The 19592-nt window shown below is 40.4% G+C and overlaps 1 protein-coding gene across 3 annotated transcripts in view; it reads left to right on the plus strand.

Moving 5' to 3' along the window:
• Nucleotides 1–233: 233 nt before the first annotated feature.
• Nucleotides 234–19592, plus strand: part of FRMPD4 (FERM and PDZ domain containing 4) — a 298391-nt gene continuing 279032 nt past the window's right edge. For 2 of the 3 annotated variants that reach the window (XM_050331897.1, XM_050331900.1), the window contains exon 1: nucleotides 234–411. In XM_050331897.1, coding sequence (XP_050187854.1) covers nucleotides 371–411 — 41 coding nt within the window. In that variant the 5' untranslated portion in view covers nucleotides 234–370. The remainder of the gene's footprint in view (nucleotides 412–19592) is intronic. The other variant, XM_050331899.1, reaches the window with a different exon arrangement.

A 19592-nucleotide genomic window follows, 5' to 3' on the forward strand; every position in this document is an offset into this window, starting at 1 on the left:
GCCTCCTCCTCAGCCTCCCGGTGCGCGGCCCGGGCTGCGGGCAGCGCTCCTGCCGGGCAGCTCCAGCGCCCGCTCCGCTCCGATCCCGGAGTTACCCCGGGAGAGCGCTCGGCAGGCGGGGAGCGGGGCCGGGGGGCGGAGGGGGAGGGCTGCGCGCAGATCCTGCGAGCGCCGGTCCTGCAAAATGCTGCACGCCCAGCTCCCCGCCGGAGGGGGGTAGTAGTCGCTGTCTCCGCCGGCTCCTGCTTTTTTACAAGGGCTGTTGCTGCCGCTGGACGCAACCTTCTCCCGACATGGAGCTGCTGCCACCGCCGCCGCTGCTGCTGCTGGAGTGAGTGAGTGTGACGGGCAGAGCTGGCCGGCCGCATGGATGGATGTGTTTAGCTTTGTGAAGATTGGGAAGCTCTCCGGGTAGGTGTTTGCAGCCGCTGCTGCTGCTGCTCCGTGGGCGTCCCGCGGTTGCGGGCGCTGCCCCTGCCCGGCGGGGGCGGGGAGGGCTGGGGGGCTGCCCGGCGTGGGGAGCGCCCGCGCCGCTCCCAACTTCCCTGGTAGCGGGGCGAGGGTCTCGGGGTCGGGGTGGGGCGCTGGGCGCTCGCTGCCCCTGGCACCTGCCCGGGCCGCGCCGATGTCGCCGCGCGGGATGGGTCGTCGCCTTCTCCCTCCTGAAGGGACAAGGAACGCGTCCCGCGCTGCGGCCGCAGTTGGGCGACAGCGGTGCCCGGCGTGAGACCCCGGCGTGAAGGGGCGGCCAGAGCGCTTCTGAAAATGCCAAAGAGGCGGCAGAAGCCGGAACCGGGGCGCAGTGGTGGTGTTTGAGGGGTGTGTTGGTGTTTGGGGGGTGGGGGTGGTCGCGCCGCCTCCGCGGTCGCGGTGCGGGTGTCGTTCGTGTGCCGGAGAGGGGGGCGAAGTTCCGAGGCAGCGGAGCGGGCATCGCCTGGCCGGGCCGTGCCGCCGGGAGGGGGCTCGCCCTGCCCCTCTGCTCCGCTCCCGCGGTACGCGCCGCTGCGGGCACGCCGGGTCCCTGGAGCGGTAATTTGGGAGAAGTGGTGACATCGTCGCCAGTTTCACACGGTGATGGGTGCAGGGGCGCGAGTGGCTTTAGCGTCTCTTTTCCCTTGCTTGTAAGGCACGTACTTCTCGTTGTTTAAATGAGTGGTTGATTTGTATTATTTTTCTCTATTTCTTTCTTTTCCGAATAAACCTTCCCCTGACTGGCCTCGGAGTTGTGGTCTCACGCTGTGGACTGTTGCGTTCGCAGCCGGTTGCCAGGCCCGGAGCTGCATAGATAGATCAAGAGGCACAACAGCCCCTGTTACAATGTTCCCACCATAGTTAAGCATAACTGGAGGTAGCTCTTCGCAGTTAACACATCTCAAAGATGCAGTATGAAACTACTCGAGTCACAGGGTTTTTTCAGGGTTCTGGTGTGGATAATCTCCCTAAAGGATTTAGCTTTGATCACCGTAACTAGGACTGTTTCAAATTCTTATGATTCAGTGGTTCCTACACCATAGTTACCATATGCTTTTCTGTTTATGAAGCACGTATGAGGCTGAAATTTCATGTTGTACAAAAGGGGAAAAGGCCTTGCTAAGGAAACAAAGCCACAAAAGGTGACTTGCTCTGGTGACAGTCAGGTGGGGAGCTTGTCAAAATGATAGATGGTCTTTAAGAAACAGATATTGCATGGCTGAAAGTTATGGAATGCCACAGGTGCCTTTATCCCCCAAAATTCCCACCATTGCACCTGGCTGTGATTACAGCTCTGCTTGTGGCGATGCCAGCACAGAACAGCTGCTGTCATTCAAGCACATCATTGTCTCATCCTGCTCACAGCAATTTTACACCATGTGACAGCAACAACACTAGCAGCCTGCTCGGCTTTCTTTGGGTCGTATTACTGGCTGATACCGCTACAGCTGCAGCAACAGTAACTACAGTGGAAACTTTGAGGAGAGGGAAAATATGCTCACATAGATAAGGAACAGGTCATATAGTATTATATTTATTTCCAGGTAATTGAATGGTGTGACCTTCTCTATTTGTTTGGAAACAATGTTTTAGAAAAGCTCTCAGGTCTTCATGTCACACTTGAGCTAGAATCAAAGGAAGAGAAAGGGATGTGCCACTAGAAAATGTTAAATCAGGTGCATGACAGTGTCTAGATACATATATTGTAAGCTTGGTCTTTGTTGATGCGTATGAAATCTGTAGCTTTCTGCATACTTGAAGATCCAGCTCTTACCAATACTGAGATTTCTATTTAAGTAACAGGCAGACTATAGCAGTTCTCCAGAAGAAGCTGGATGTTCCTTCTGAAATGAAATTGCAAGTTTCAAAGCTCATATCTAGCTCAGCATGATTCAAAGATATTAAGTACTTAGGGACTGTGTTTATCTTGTAGATTGCAGTAAATAATTTCTGCACCGAACTATTCTTTTTGTTTCTAATTTTCCAGTTGTTAAAAGACCTAATAGTTTACACAGAACTTGACTTTACTTGCTGTTTCCTAGGTAACAGCCAGGTATCTGTTCCGATTTTATGAGAGCTTCATGAAGCAAACAGGTTCCAGTGTAAACCCCATTTTTAATCCCTCTGTGCATTTGGGTTGGAAAACTAGTTTGCCCGAAAATACCAGTTCTTTGTTTGCTGTTAGAAGGAAGGCTTTTCTGAAAGAAAGGAGTGAGATAGCAAACAGTATTTAATTGAGAGTGTGATCTTGCAGGCAGATTACTTACTGAAAGTTGTTTTGAATATGGCTGGTGCTGAACTTTTTTATAATATTCAGTCTTTTTAAAAATTTTATTTTGTTGTGCATTCAGATCTCCTCATTTTAGGTTGCAAGTCTACTATTGCAGTTTTAGTCTGCAGCCTTGATTCTGCAGGCAGTGGCACAGGTAAGCTCTGTTATGAATGACTACTGCAAGGGATGCTTCCTAAAGTCATAGTATAATTTTAATAGATATGGTGAGAATTTAAGTTTTGTTACTATCATATAACCTATAAGAGATTTTATCTAGAATAAACTTAAAATAGTGTATAAAGTCTTAGAAGGTGGCTACTGGATATAAAATTTTACATAGCATATATAAAAAAATTATGTTTTAATTATCTACCCAGGTTTTTTTTTATGAGATACCTGTGTGTGTAGGGTCTTTTAGAGATGCTTACTTCTACAACTGCTTCAACAGTTGCCTGTACTTGCTAGGTAAGTGGGGAGTAGAGCCATAATCTGGAAAAGGATTGTGTGCAGAAATGGAAGAGAATGCCAAACTGGTTTTATGGCAAGTGTCATCTCTGGTAATCCTGTCCTTGTCTTGCCTTTGTAGGTCTGTCACATTGTATAAAATTACTATGCATAAAATTACAGATGTTTCATGATAAAGTTTCTGTTGATTTTGAAAGATTGCAGATACCCATCTGACACTGAAAACAAAATTACTGTGTAGAAATACTGATCAGACTTTCCCTGACATGGCCTCTCTCCCATCCCCACCTTTGGAAATTCACCAGTCTGATGATGATCTGAGACAAATGTTTTGGTATAAATCTTATGGTGTCATTTTCTGGAAGAAAAAAAAATTTATTGTAATGAATTTCCAAATGTAGAGAATGATTGACAAGCCTTGTTTAATGGATCAGTATCTGATGCAGAGCTGTACAAACCCAGTGAATATTTCTATAGTGTGGTCTGCATAAGCATGTATGGTGTGGCAATGTCTGTAATTTGGGAGGGAGGATTAGTGGGATAGATAAAGTGCACATAAAAATTACCAGATTAGTTTGGCTCAGAAGTCTGTCTTGCCTGGTATTGCTTTTAGCAACTGCTTGGGGAAAGTACAGAATGAGGACAGGTAAGGCGTGGTGATTCTTGAGCATAGGTACAGACAGTGGAGGAAGGACAGTGCTGCTGTGCTGAACATGAAACGGGGTGAGTGTTTTCTCATCAAGGTAAATCTGAGTACAAGGCACAGTGTCCAGTACTGGACAGATGAACTATGAAACAATAGGTCAGAACAGTGAACAGAGGTTATAAAGAGTTTAAACCTGTATTCGTAGAGTATATTTTTAGTTAGAAAATCTTTTTATTGGGTATGACTGTTTTTGTGATATCTGTAGAGGTCAGTTCTATTTCAGAGCTCCCCCAGCAGGATGTAAAACTTTCATATGGAAAGATGGCTGTCTGGATATCACCTGAATGTGACGGAGGGGGGTAGTGACCCTACAGAGTTGGTGTGCGTACCTCCTGTGCGCCTGCTACTGTTTGTAGCTTTGACTAGGGAGAAAATAAAATGTCTGCTTTAGTGGTCATCACGCTGTAAGCTGTGGCAATACTGGTATTCTTTTCAGAGAAACTCTTCTTTTCAGAGAACACTCAAATATGGCTTTTCCCTGTGATTATGCTAAACCTGAGTGTAGATTTCTAACTGAGGAGGAACCTATTACAAAGTTCTTTCTCATTGGCATGGATAAATCTTGCATTCTCATCTTTTGTGCTTATCTTTCCATAGGTGGGCATCTCTAGTAAGGTAGACTGACTTAATACCTGTACAAATGTTTGGGCTTTTAGGTTTTTCCTGCTTATAAAAGGGAAGATATGGAGTCTTACCTCTCTCACTTTCTAGCTTGTGTAGCCCTGTGCTCAGTTTTGTTCTCTCAAGAAACATACTGACATACTACCTGTAGATGTCCTGCCCAACTGGTGTGAAAGGTTCTCTCCTAGACCTGTCTTAAAACTGAACAGACCAGAAGCTGTGAGCTGTGCTTGTAGATTCTGAGTACTGGGCCTTGTTGTAGGTGTTTTTGGTTTTTGTTTGGTTTTTTTTTTTTTTTTTTTTTTTTTTTTTTAGCAAAGCAGACATATTTTCTAGATTTAAACTTCTGAGATTAGCCAGTCTGTTGTTTGGTGGTGTTATTTTATTTGTTTGGTTTTGTTTTTCTTCCCTTTTTTGTTTATTTGTTTGTTTATTTAATTTTTTTTTTAAGAAATTGAAGAATATTTTGGGATACTTCTCTTTCTTTATCAGAATAGCATCTTTCTTTACCTGTGATTTTCCTTGCCCGCTTATGGAGAGACAATTGAAAGTGTGATCAACTTACTGATGCTGTTTTGCATATGATTTTTGGAACAATTTTTATGAGTACTCTTTGAAATGACAATATTGTAGCTTGTAAGTTATTTTCAGTATTTACAAAAGACTCTGTCAGTAAGAAAGCCTATGATTATCCTTTTTATGCTCAAAGGAGGTAATTTAATTCTAAAAAGGGTTTTATTATACTGGATGATAATTTAGATAACCATTAATTCATTTAATCTTTTTTTTTTCTTGAGGACTGCATTACATATAGTGACATATTTGTCTAGTCACATTAATATAAAAGCTTTACCTTATATTTTATTATTTGTTTTTGTTAGCTGACACACATAATAAAGACACGTGCTTTAATGTTTGTGATGTTAGTAGTGTTGTATGTTGTTAATGGCTTCAGCAGTTTAGAGATTTATTAAAACCACTCCTTATGTTATGAACTGCTGTAAACTTGCCAAGTGGCCAGTGAATGATGATGCAACTCTGCTAAATATGTATGTTCTCTGAATACTGTTTGCCTAGTGACACAGTGCTAAAAAGATGTAATTGGAAGCAACCTTGTCTCTTGAAGATTTGAGAAAGCAAAAAAATAGGAAAATAAACTCGAAAAGTAATGCTTTTCTTTCCCCTCTTCTAGTAGTTACTAAATAAAATGAAATGAGAACTTTGAAAATTGCTGTGATTTAAGAACAATCAAAGCATGTCCAAGGTTCCACGTAATATTTTTATTTCTAGGAAGATTGCTCTTCCATTTGCTTTGGTTTTTTTTGATGTTTCTTGGTTTTTTTTTTTTTTTTTGAGATCTTCAGTCTGTGGTTCAAATCATTAGTTGACAGGGTTGAATCAAGAATCTTGGCATAGTTTCTTTCATAATTGCAACTTTCACCAGTGTTTTTGTGTGTGTACATGTTTAAGTCAGTCTGTTAACATTTTCATATGTTTTGAGAAGATGGAAAAGATTTGTTTTTTTCCTTTCCACTACATTCACTGATACCAGGAAGAACCTGAGGTGTTTTATAGTTTTTTGTTTAGTTTCTTTTTGGGGAGGCGATTTGGTTGTTCATGCCGTGGCTTGGGTTTTGAGAAACCTTGCTTATCTTTTCAGTCCAACAGACTCATGTGGGAATTTTCAGTTAAATTGAAAAAAAAAAAATCTTTAACCATAACAGTAATAAAAAATGAGAGTATTTTTCCATATTTTGCAACACTCTAGGTCATTATAGAAATGTATCAAATTGTTCATAAAAAGTACAAAGCACGACCTGAAATAATGACTGGATAATTCATGCTCTTAGCTTTGTTTGTTATGTGGCAGAGAAAGGATATTTGACTGCTCTTGACATCACTTTCAAACAGTTATGTCAGTGTATCCCAACTCAGGTTCTGACTGATGTGATGAAGAATTGAGTATAGTCATGTGGCAGGTGCCATCTCCTATAAAATGAACCATCATCTGGGAAGCATCTTTAAGTACTGAAGACAAATAATGCAAACAATGAAACATGAGGAAAGGAAAAATAATTTTGGATTCCAGTCCTACTGTGTCATGCAAAAGTAGCTCTGTTAAATCCAGGAAGACCGTCCAGGTACATGAATTACTCATTTGCATGACTGTGCACATAACCTATTGGGATCTACCACATTATGGAAACTTTCGGTGCTGTTAAAGTATCAGTGTTTAAATATTGTAGGGACATGCCTTGAATAGGAATTGACTTCTGATAATACCAAATTGTACTTAAACCTGCTTTTCATAATCATAAGTAATGTGATTGGGTTTGTGAGGTACCTTCAAGAAATCTGTGAACTGAAAAGGTTGCACATTTGTTGAAGGTACGTTTGAAGACTTTTTTAAAAGACCCAGTGAGACTCAGTTTCTGATAATTATTCCATTGACTGGAAGTGAAGCAAATAAGTGTCAGTAGTATAAATTTCAGTAAATAATTGCACATTCAAATCCTAGTAAAATCAACACTGCTTCAAATCCAAACACATGAAAGTACTTTGAAACTGGAAATGTGAAGGAGTCCAGGACTCAAAAGCTAAATAGACTCTGACCTAAAACAGGACCTGGCTGTAGAAGTTTCTACCAGTATTACTTCAGTGTGGAGTCTATAGAAACTCCCTTTAATAGGTTCATTATTGGCTATAAACTGAGAAATTAATTTTCATTAGTTTTAGTAACCAACATTTTGAATTATTATAAATAATCAAAATAATTAGGGCAATTTCACGTACTCTGGGAATGTGGAGAGATAAGATTTTAGAGAACAGGTGGATATCTCGCAAGATTTTGAGAACTGTTGGTAAAAAAATAGGTTTATATAGAGAATAGAAAGAAGGTGGTGAAGGCAAAGGAGGAATATTTGTGTGCTAAAGTCAAGTGGTGAGAATGAATCTTTTTATAATCTGGCTCCTGATAGAGTTTATTTTTGGGTTTTGTCTGAAAGTTTTGAAACTCTAAAGGAAAGAGACTTGAAATATTTTAAGGTATTATGACCTTTTTGAATTTATAGATAATTAAAAAAAAAAGTATGTATGTGTGGATTGAAGAAAAACTACTTAGTCATTTACATTAACAATCAAAAAGACCAAGAAGTGTTCCTTCTGTTCTTTAGAGTTTATTTCTGTATGTCATTTTTTGTTTGTTTTTGGGAAGTGGGAGAGAGAAAATATAATTATCAAAACTAATCTTGTTTAAGAAGAAAATCTAAAATCAGTATTTGTAAAATCTTTTAGAACAGATTGTACCCTGTTTAGGATGAAGGTTTTCATTAAGGGTTTTGTATGATTTGTTCTTTATTGTTCAGATGAACTGTCAGCCCTTCTTATGTAAGTGGTCCCATATTTGTATATAGTATTTTCCAGCATTATGCAGCCTGTAGGGTTTTGCTTACCTTGCTTATAGATTTTGCAGTTTCACTGTTTGTTTTTAATCTTGAATTTGTGATTATATGACTCTGGATTTGGCAGTAGTCATATGTTTGGAAAGCAAAATGCCCATTATTCTATGGCAGTAAATGCTACCAGCAGTACTAGCAGTTGCACCAGCCATGTAGAACAAGCCAGGCATGTGTTACCAGGCCGAGCTGTGTGTATTTCATTTTGTGCTCTGTGCTGGACTGAAATAGAGCAATAGAGAACTGGAGAAGAAATCTGGAAGTGGCCTGTATTTAAGCAGTTTAGTAGAGGCAGGATTCTTCATATTTACCTGAATACCTGAATGATAAGGCTGACTTTGCCTTGCTCTAAGTGAGGCTATCACAAGTGTTAGACCTTTATGCCACAAAAACAAAAAAAAAAAAATTGAAGGTTACTATAGCACTATCTTTAAAGCCTTACCCACTCAAGAATCACAGAATATGCTGAGTTGGAAGGGATGCATCAGGATCATTGAGTCCAACTCCTGGCCCTGTACAGGACACTCCAAGAATAACACCACGTGCTTGGGAGTGTTGTCCAAATGACGAAAGACGAGGGCTCTCTGTTTAACACTGCAATACATAGCAGGTTGCACACCTATAGCAGAGAAAAGACAAGAGTCAGTTGTTTTGAGTGTACGATGTGCCTGATAAGTCAAAATGTAGTACATGTTGAGTTCAGGTAAAAATGATCAAATTTCATATGCTTTTCTTATTGATGTTAGGTTGTGGATTATATGAAAACTGCAATTTAAAGACATCTGCCTTTCTTGATTTTTTTTTTTAACTTGTTGACAACCTCTGATGATGTTAACCAAAATGTTAATTTTTATCTTTGAAGAAACTTTTTTTTTTTCCAGGGAGAGATCAGATAGTTTTCTCGTGAAGTTGGCTATCTGCTTAGGTTTTTACTTTGCATAATGTGTTGTACATTATCTCTCATGTTTACAAGGAGGGCCTTCTACTCTGTCAGGGCACACAGAGAAAAGGGACAGAGAAGAACTGCACGTGGTGGATGATCTGTACTTCACTGTTCTACTTTGAAGGCAAGGTGAGTATTGTCTACATTGTGTAACAGGGGAGGAGCAGCAGAGGTAGGGAGAGAGAAATTGGAGAAAGTAAGTTAATGAATGTTTTATTGAATAAGGGCTTATTTGCCATGAGTGAATTGAAGTAATTGGTCAAGACTAGCTGATCTTTATGTGAAGATGAACTTGTGTTGTTGCCTGGATGGGAGTTTATTTGCTTCATAAGGCTGGTTGAATTAATTGCTTAGATGTGCTGTAATCTGCATGACTGCTATTTGAAAAAAAAGATTTCACTCCAGCATTGGAACAGAAAGAACTTTTTTTTTTCTAAAGTCTTGAGTTCTTCAAAGTCTTTCTTTCTCCAAGGGGTTTCTGGTGGCTGAGCCTGAACTAACTCAACACATGAAATAACAAGGTGGTTCCTGATTAGATAGCACCAGGTAAAAGACACTGTAATCAGAATGGTGCCTTTTCTCAGGGTAAAGCTCATCCCCTGAATTGGGTCACTGGTGAGTCTGTGACTTTTTTTTTTTGCCCTTTGAATGCAGATAACTTGAATGCAAAATCTATAATATTTGGGAAATGTGCTTATGTTTCAATCTGGCTTAAAAAAATCCAAAAACCCCAGAAAGCATTTCTGCCGGTATAGATACCTAGACTGGCCTGGCAGAAGTGATTGGAGCATGTTGTCTTGGGTGGCAAGGTGGAAGGGGAGGAGGGAAGGTGGAACTTCTGGTGTCTGCTCAGCTCAGTTACATTGCACCACATTTGGTGGTGTGTGCTGCTGTGGGAGAACATGGAGATGGAAACCTCTCTTCAGTTGCCTCTGGGAACTGAAAAGTGGGGAGGCTATGTGAGAACTCCACACGAGAGCAAATCTGGGAAGAGGAGAGTATCCTGATAAAGATGAGTTGGAATGAGGAGAAGCTGCTTCAGCCCTTCAGAAATTCCTCTGATCTTTCCTGGCTTCTGTGGTTTCCCTGTCTTTTCCTGCCTTTGAACCTTGTTTTGCTGCCTTCAAGTGACTTGGCTTTGCTCGGGCACCTGTGAAACCAGGTGAAGGTTCTCTGTGCTAAATGCAGCTTTTGTGTATCGTGCAGGAGCTCCTGGTGGTCTAGTGGTTAAGGCGCGGCACTGTCACCGCCGAGACCCGGGTTCGATTCCCGGTCAGGGCCACTCCCGGGCAGATGGAGCTGTTAGCCCTTAAAGGCAACCCACCTACGTCCTAAGGACCTTGTTGCCACCGTCCAAGCTCGCTTGGCCCCGGCAGATGAACCTTAGGATTAAAGGGTGGGCTCAGTTCCGCGCACACTGTGTCTCACCTAAAAAATCCAATGCGCAGGCTGGAAGGTGGAAAGACCTTCCCCGGATCTTCACTTGCGAAGACTGGCCATTAAATAACAGTGTAACTTGAATCGAAGCCAAAGCTTCTTTTGCAATCTTAACTGTTGCTCTGATTTTATCTGGTAGGACCTGCTGTCCCAGGTGCTGGTTCTCTCTCTGATCAGCCACAACTGGCCCCACACATCCCAAGCGGAGTTAATGAAGCGCCTTCAGTGCAGTGCTGCAGTAGCTACTGCTGTCAGGCCGGTTGAGCAAAAGAAACCTGCTGTACATTTTTAGGTCTGCTTCCCGATGCTGATGGAGTGCTTCTACACGTGACGGTGCCCAGGCTTGGCAGGCTGTTCAGCAGGGATGTAAAATTTGCATTACATTTCCAGATGACATAATCTATTCTTCAAACTGGCAAACTTAGTCCAGCAACTGTTTTGAATAATTTGCTGAAAAACCAGCATTAATAATGACAAAGGAGTTGCATGTTTGGGGGTACAGGCGGGTGTAAATGCACCACTGTGCACACATGCCCACTCAGCTTACCATACAGCTCCTATAAAATATGTATTGAGAGTCTTTGCTATATATATCTAACAGTCATTTTGAAGGCAAAGACCATGTCTTTCCATTCTCAAGTTAGACTTTCATAACTTATGTCTGTTGCGTGGAAAGTTATGGTTGTTCCACAGTAGAAGAAAAAAAAATACTACTTTATCTCTGAGTAAGGTATTTCTACAGTTCAGTGCATGTTGACTTGTTTAGTATGTTCTGGCATTTATCAACAAGCACAGAAAACACAAATACTTAGTGATAATGATGGTGATCAACTAGATGGAAAACTTACCCGTGTAATCATCAGGCACTGACTCTGCCTGGACTCGATGTGAAGATCAGATCACATAGTTCATCTGTCACCTGGTAAAACAAAATCTTATTCCAGTTCTAACTGCTTGGTTGTTGTGTATTTCTTTAATGTCAGGATTGTGAGGTGGGCAAAAAAAACACAATTAAAGACAATTTTTTCCATTTATTTTTCCTCTTAGAAAGAACTGGGTGTTTTGCATCTGGTTTTCTGTAAGTTAATGAATACTGACTTCCAAATGAGTATTCCAAATTAGCAATTGGTTTTGAAATTTAGGACCACCTTTGGCATTACACTATAACAGTTAGATACTGAATGTTAGTTAAGAATTTTCCAAAGAATGTGCTATTTCCCTGTGGAATTGTTTTGTGCTTTTCTAGTGCATAATAAAAAATACTTACACACACTTAAATTAAAAATGCACTTTTTACATTTTGGTTTTGAAACTGTCTGCCTTCCTCTGCTCCATGTCCCTGTAGTGATTTTAATTGATAGGAATGTCCCTTGGTAGAGACAAAAGAGTGGATCACCTGCAGTCTGTTCAGCTTTCTTCTGGATTTAGCCAGGAGTCTGCACCCTTGGATGGGAACTCCATAAGCATTACTGATAGACTTTTCTCTACTTTCTTTTTATTTTTGCTTATACAGTTCAGAAAATCAGGAGAAATGTTTTGCTGAGAATGTTAGACTTTTGGGAGGAGATTTTCATTTATGTTGCTGGGTTATAACTTCTTAACCAAGAAACCCTTGTGGACTTGTGACTTGTGGAAAACCCATTAGCATTCAATGGCAGGATCTAAACCACGAGTGTTTTGTTCATCCACTGGGTAAGGAATGGACTTCATAGTGTTTTGTAAAGAACTACTTTGTTTCCATTATAATGGGTAATATATGATAAAATCCAGTGAGACAATCCACACACACCAAAAGGAAAAACTTTTGCATGCTGGCAAATTATAATATTTGGGAACTGATGAAAAGAAGGGGACTTTCTTAGAGATACACAAAACTAAATTTTCAGGTGAGGTAAAGCATTGGATTTGATATTTATGCTTTTTTTTTAATCAAAACCTTTGGACTTTCACAGCAGTGATTAAAAAAAGAAGAAAAGTCAAAACAGACCTGAGAGAGAAGTTTTATGGAACAGTGTATACATCAAAAATGAAGCCCTGTTCAGTAGTTGTCCTCTTTGCCAGCCTTAAATACCATCAAGAGTAAGATCTTTCTGGAACTTTATAGTCTGATAGAGCATAAAATGTGTTAGAATATGCATTTTTATTGCATGTAGTTTAACTTCTAGCTGGTGAAAAGAGGCAGAAAGGTTTAAAGCTTAGTCTGTGACAAATTTCAACTATGTTTGGCCTTAATATAAATTTGTGGATAAGGCATCATGAGGAATATCTTTAACATACTTGCATTTTGGGAGATGTTCTACTTTATTTGTTGATGTAACATATTGCTACTGCAAAGAAAACATAAGCCTAACAGCTTTCTTATGCTTCATTGGGAAAAGTGTCCTCTCATCCATTTTCCATGGGCTGCACTGCCTAGCACTTAATTCTTAATACAAACTGTAACTTAGAAGGATATTCAGATTCTAGCAGTATATGTTGGTAAAAACAAAATTGAATTTTATCACCATTTTTGCACTTAGAGAAGATAAACAGTAAATAAAGTGATGAGAATCTGGAAGACATGGCTGATGAGTATTTGTTGGTAAATGAAATTATGATGACTTATGTTTAGATTTCTCCAGGTTTTTTTCAGTAGTTAAATGTTCTATTATGTACAGGAACTGTAGAATAAAAAAAATATAAAAGGCAAGAGATAAGCCACCCACTCTGGAGTGTACCTATATTTGGTATTTGGTATGTAAAAGTGAACTGCTGTTACCTAGCTTCACATACATTAACTTGCCTTCTGTGTGAGTTTATAAGCATTGTTTCTGGAACTGTCCATAGACCATGCAGGATACTTGAACAAATAATTCCAAAAACTAAAAAGGCCAAGTGAGATTTGATAGCTGGTGAGGCAAGTGTGTAGGTGACCTCTAGAGCCCGTTTGTAATGACATGATATATTCTAAAATTTCATTGACCTTCTAAGCTTCAGAAGAGTCCAGATAACTTTGTTATCACAAAAAAAAGCATCCTTAGGTATGAAAATTTACACCACATTCCTGAGGCTATTGAGTGTTCCAGACCAGTTCATGTTGGCTAATACAGAATACCAGATGTCCCTGATGAGCAGATCTGGGAAACCAGATTTGGCAGTAGCTAGTAGAAAATATCATTAGGCACAGTGGTGTTGCAGAATTTCTGCTTTTCTTTGGATTTTGTGCATTTCATATCCTCTCTGAAGACTGGAGGTCCGAGCCAACATCTGTTGCTCCTGGCTACTGGCATTAGGATATTCCAGGAAGAAAGAATTCAGTTGCAAATACAATAAGGAAAATGGAGTGGTGAAGAATATAATATCTGACTGTTAAGTAGTTGTAATTAGCTGGGGCATCTGCATAGGAAAGGGACTCCTTGGTTTCCAGACCCTTTCCATGGGTTTAGCCAGGGCTTTTATTATCTCATTCTAACAGGCGTGCAGAGCAGAGATGAGACTTAGGGCTCCCAACAGTTTCTGCAGCTTCTCTCCAACACTGTCTCATTCCTTAACAATTCTCAAGTTGTTCTTACATAAAAAGGTGCCTAGACTATATTCCCCCCTCCCTTACTCAACTTTGCCTCTGACTAGTTCCACTTTGTAGCATATATCCACATGTTCCAGAGAAAACCATAGGTTATTTTACTTGTTCTTTTCCCACCCAGAATACACATTTCTGCAAATACTTTTATTAGAGGGTAGTCACAAATTTTCATTTTGTTATAAAATAAAGCCTGTTAAAGTGTTCCAAATCCACAAGACTCCAAAGAACATGTATTTTGACAGCTTCTACCAAAATGACTTAAGAAGACTTGCTACTGGCAACTATAGTTTTCTCAAAATAGACCTCCACTGCAGTACAATATTATGCTGGAATAGTAGGTTATGGTGCAGTTGACTTTTTTCCTCCCTTCCTTTTGCTGTTCTTCATTGATGCCAAAGTCGATACAGCTAAATAACCTTAGTTCTTATGCAAATAAATATAAAAATTATTAAAATGCATTCTAAGCTTGAAAATGAAAGCCTTTTATGCCAGACGTATCCAAATACAAGCCTTTAAAATTACTGGTTTTTTTCCCTGTGGAAGGTGCTGTTACATGTGATGGCTTTCCAGAGCTAAAATTAACATTAGGATAGGCTTAAAAAATTAGCTGAAAGCTATTTTTGTGCCGTCCTTGGAAGTTGAATACTTGCTGTTTTGTGCTGAGTAGTGGAAAAAAATAAATCACTTTCATGATCTGGGATATTTCTATGGCATGTTCCACCACAGCAAGTGGTAGTGTGAAGGTCGGGAATGCTTTCTTTATGGTTCTCTGTTGTTTTCCGCGGAGGAAGGATCATAGGTAGTGCTGTGGCGGCTCTGTTCGGGTGGTCTCCATTTCACCCTCCTATGGCTGTGCCGTACGCTTGTCAAACCAGAAGAGGGAGCACAAATGAAGACCTTGTTTCTAAGGTGCAACTGTTAGCTCCATGAGTCAGATCAGGGGCCATGGAAATGCTGAGGTCACACATGTTAAGTCAGAGTGCCTTACTCTGTTAGACTGCGTGTGCATAAAGAGTGGGAAATATGAGCCTAGTGTTGGCTCGTAAAGGGAGGAAAGGGGCTCAGTGGAAAAAGTGAAAAGACTAGGAAAATCTGTGCCTGGCATGAGGACTTCTAGAGCAAAAGCAAATTATGATTTTCTCTTTGAAGTTAAGTCCAGTGTATTTGGTTTGTAAGATCAATGGTGCTTTTCATGAATCAAGAATGAATTTGTGTGTTGTTGTGCAGACCAGATATGTTGGATGGGTGAGACTTATGCTTTCTAGAGCTTATTCAAATGTGGTGTTTTTTAAAATGTAACTATTGTGTCTTATTCTAGGTCCTGTAGCATATTCATAAAGTCTTAATTGTTTTTTATAAGCATGCTGATTTGTAGGGTTGCTTGTTTTCAAATATATATCAATTCATTTGTACTTTTAAAAATGATGTATTTTTTAATGATAATATGCAAACATTGTGTGATGACCATAGGTAGTGAAACTTATCACTAATGGCAAATATGTAAGGACACTGAGGTGTTGAGTAAACTTTGCAAATTCATCACCTTGACGTAGTTAATAGATGCTTTGGTCGCAAAGGCCTGTTGACAGATATGTAACTGCTTTCTACTCAAATTAGGAGACTTTCAAGAGTACAGTCTTCTCCTGAGTGTTTTCTGAGACTTAACTTTGGCTGCATTAGCTTATTTGAGGAGTGTGATACAGCTGAATGATATTTTTACAAGAATAATTAAAAAAGCAAACCTGCAATCTTATTAGCTTCTTGCATTCTTTGGTTGTTTTTGTTTGTTTGTTTGCTTTGTTTTTAAGTTTATTGTTGGGATAGAACTGCAAATTTCACGTCTGCATCTATTTGCTTTATTACCTTAGATGTGCCATTTCCAGTGTTATGCTCATAGACTTAACAAGCCTAATCCGGGACACTAAAGCAGAACTGTCATTTTGAAGCTATTCAGCTGAAGTGTCTTTGAAATCAGTGTAGAAAGCTCCAAGACTATTTTTGTTCCCTTTTTAATTTTTAGAGAAGATTGTATTGTATTATGCAGTTAGGGGTCCCTAGAAGAGATGCTACAGAAGGGTGACCTCCCACAAGTCTACTAGAGGTTAGACCCCAAATGGTTTATATTTAGGAACTATACCAGTCTGAAGGCATGCTGGAGATGACTTAAGAAAACCCTCTTCTTGAGACAGTTTTTTCCTAAACTGCATAATACTGAATTTGGAGAAAGTATTTTAGTGCCTAAGTGAGGAAAGACAGTCCACTAGAACTATAGTCTGTGCCAACACTGCATGATAAAACAGAAAGGCACCATTAAATTAGGAGTGCTAGCATAATTCCTCTGTCTTCGTACAGCTTGTTTACTGTCACTCACGGAAAATTCCAGGACTATGGAGTATTCATATGTGCTGTGCCCTATAAAGGATCCTATGAAAGCTTCATTCCCAGAGTGTATCTTCTCTTCCTGGCTACTTGGGTTGCTCTGTTAGAGATCAAGGAGGAGACAATTGAAACCCTTTCTGTTTGTTTATATTCTCTTGAAGAAGGCTGAGGCTATCAAAGATCTGTGTTGAGCTGCCACTTCTCCCTCAGGATTCCTGTATCCCGTGGTCCTCATCCTTATAAGTTCTTTGAGATTCACATGTCAGGAAGCATTTGCTGCATCTGATCATCCCTATAGCAAGATAGTTCTTGGCTAATGACAGCAAATGGTGGTGACACAGGTTAATTTCACATCCTTTAGCAAGCATTATAAATCAGATTATTGTCACACTGGCTGTGCTTGTGCTATATATTATGTTTTAGAACAATGGAATGATCATAAATCCCAGAATATGCTGAGTTGGGAGAGACCCATGAGGATCATCAAATCTAACTCCTGGCCCTGCGCTGTACACCCCAAGAATCCTGCCATGTGCCTGAGAGTATTGTTCAAATGCTTCTTGAACTCAGACAGGCTTTGTGCTGTGACCACTTCCCTGAGGAGCCTATTCCAGTGCTAAACCACCCTTTGGGTGAAAAACTTTTTCCTGATGTCTAACTTAAACCTCCTCTGACACAGCTTCATGCCATTTTCTTGAGCCCTGTCACTGAGAGTGAAGAGTGAAGAGATCAGTACCTGCCGCTCCACTTCCTCTCGTGAGGATGGTGAAGATCACAATGAGGTCTCCCCTCAGTCTCCTCTTGCCCAGGATGAACAGACCAAGTATCCTCAGCTGCTCCTTACAAGGCTTCTCCTCCAGACACTTCACCATCCTCATGGTTCTGCTTTGGACACTCTCTAATGGCTCAATATCATTCCTATATTGTGGTGCCCAAACCTGCACACAGTATCCAAGGTGAGGCTGTACCAGTGCAGAGCAGAGCAGGACAATCCCCTGCCTTGGCTGGCTGGCCATGCTTTGCCCAGGACACAGTTGGCCCTCCTGGTTGCCAGGGCACTGCTGACTCATATTCAATTTGCCATTGACCAGGACCCCCAGGTTACTTTCCTTGGCACTGCCTTCCAGCATCTCATGCCCCAGTCTATACAGACAACCAGGGTTGACCCATCCCAGGTACAGAATCTGTCACTTGCCCTTGTTGAACTTCATATGGTTGGTGATTGCCTGTTGTTAATGTCTCTTTGCAGGGCCTCCCTGCCCTAGTTTGGGTAGGAAGGGACTGTTAAAACCCCCTTGCAGTGAGCAGGGACATCTTTAGCTAGATCAGGTTGCTCAGAGCTCTGTCCAACCTGACAATGGACGTTTCCTTGAATTTTATCTTAGAAGACTGCTTTCAAGGTTACGGAACATGATGGTATCTTCAAAGTACTATCTTCTAAGTAACTTTAGATAGGTAATAACATGTTTTGTTTATGACAATTTATAGCTGTCAAGGTTTGTTGGATTAGAAGGGATAATCAATGAGCTGCCAGCTTTAGAGTGAGCTTTGGCTCCCATCAGCTCACAATAAAGTTGCAACTCCAAACGCTTCTTGAGGGATCTTGGTGAAGAAGAGAGTTGCCAGTCATCTTGTTCTTGAGGCATGCAAGTAAGGAGTAGTAGGTTCTGTGAATGATGCAGCTGTTCTGTCAGCTCTGGGTATAGGAGCAAATCCTGTGAACTTTTACTGTCTCTGCTTGAAAATATATTGAATTGAAAGAGTTCTGAAAGCTGAAAAAACTGCTGACTAAACTATAAACTGGGAACCTACTACCTGAGCAGGGAAAAAAGTGCACCTGGGCACTGTGTTCATGCTCTTTTCTGTCTTGATTTACTCCATTTGCTGCTGCTTTTTTATTATGCTGTATATTTGATAAAACAAGTTCTAACAGGATGATGTGTTCCTGGAGCAAGTTAAGAGTTTCTAAGTAGTTGCTGGATGTTGTCTTCCTGTTGCAGCTGAAGAAGGCACCAGTGCTTGTCTGGCTGCAGATTCTTCGAGGTTGTTGGGCCCTTATAATCAGTGCCAGAGTTGGCTTGTGTGCTGTTTTCCTTTGACCTCCACAGGGCAAAATGATCTGGGTAATTCTATGCCATTTGAAAAATAATTATTTTCTTTCTGAATTACTACAGTGAACCAGCAGACTTGGAGGGATTTTCTAGAAAATGAGGATGCAGAAAGATGTGGTGAGATTTTGTAGATCTCATTTAGATCTGCTTTGCAGAGACAGATCTGGTATGATCTTCAGGGAAGGAATGAGTTGTTCTCCTCAGCTGTTGCAGCTTGAAGCTGAAGAGCTTTTATCTGTAGTCCTGCTGTAGGCATATAAAGCAGCACTAGTATTTTAATTATTTTCCTGGGAATCTGCAGCATTGCTTTACTTTCATTCTCATCTTCACACAAGAACAGCCAAGCTTATGTGCTCTCAATTTAAATTCTGTGTTTTCTCCAGATCTGAGTTGAAAGTAGAATGTGTGCCTTAAGCATCCATTCTTAGCTTCTCAATCTTATTTTGTAGAATTAATACCACTTGGTTAAAAATGATTCAGCCCCTGCTTGGGAAAATATCTTCATACTCTAAAGAAGTCCAGGAGTCCACTGAAGATCTTGCTGAGAGAACAAGAGGGGAAGAGTACTGAGGCCAATAGAAAAGGCATTAATGTAGTCCACACAGAAAATCCTGTGGTTTACCTGCATCAGTATTCAAAGCACAACTTGAGGTGGATTTTGGTTGTGTGTGGTTGTTTTTTGTTGTTTTTGTTTTTGTTTTTGTTTTTAATCCTGAATATATCTAGTAGGCACATCAGTTATAAGCAGGTAAAGCTTATATAAGCTATAAGCTATAAGCAGGTAGAAATTGGAGTTTAAGACTGAAGTAGTAGGAGAGCTGAGGAGGAAACAGCAAAGCAAGTGGAAATGATGAGGAGATAGGGGAAAATAGCCAGTGGGAAGAAAAATGAAATCACTTATCCTTAGAAAGAGTGCACCTGTTCTTGTCCCACTTGTACTTACTGGTAGCAGCTTCTAAAACTAACTGCTATAAATCACCTAAACTGTGAAGGTTATGAAAAATTGTCCCAGCTTTTACAAACCTTTCTTCTGAAATGTTGCCTCAGAAGCATTCCTAGGCAGAGAACTGGTGAGATATGCTTGTTTGTACACATTTTTACTACCACTTTAAAAAGAAATGTTGGCAAAGCCTGAAAGAAGACTAATTACAGCTTTGCAGTGGAGGTCTT

This window comes from Myiozetetes cayanensis, unplaced genomic scaffold (genome assembly GCF_022539395.1).
Source record: "Myiozetetes cayanensis isolate MyiCay16 unplaced genomic scaffold, myiCay2020 scf5-8, whole genome shotgun sequence".
NCBI classification, from domain to species: Eukaryota; Metazoa; Chordata; class Aves; order Passeriformes; family Tyrannidae; genus Myiozetetes; species Myiozetetes cayanensis.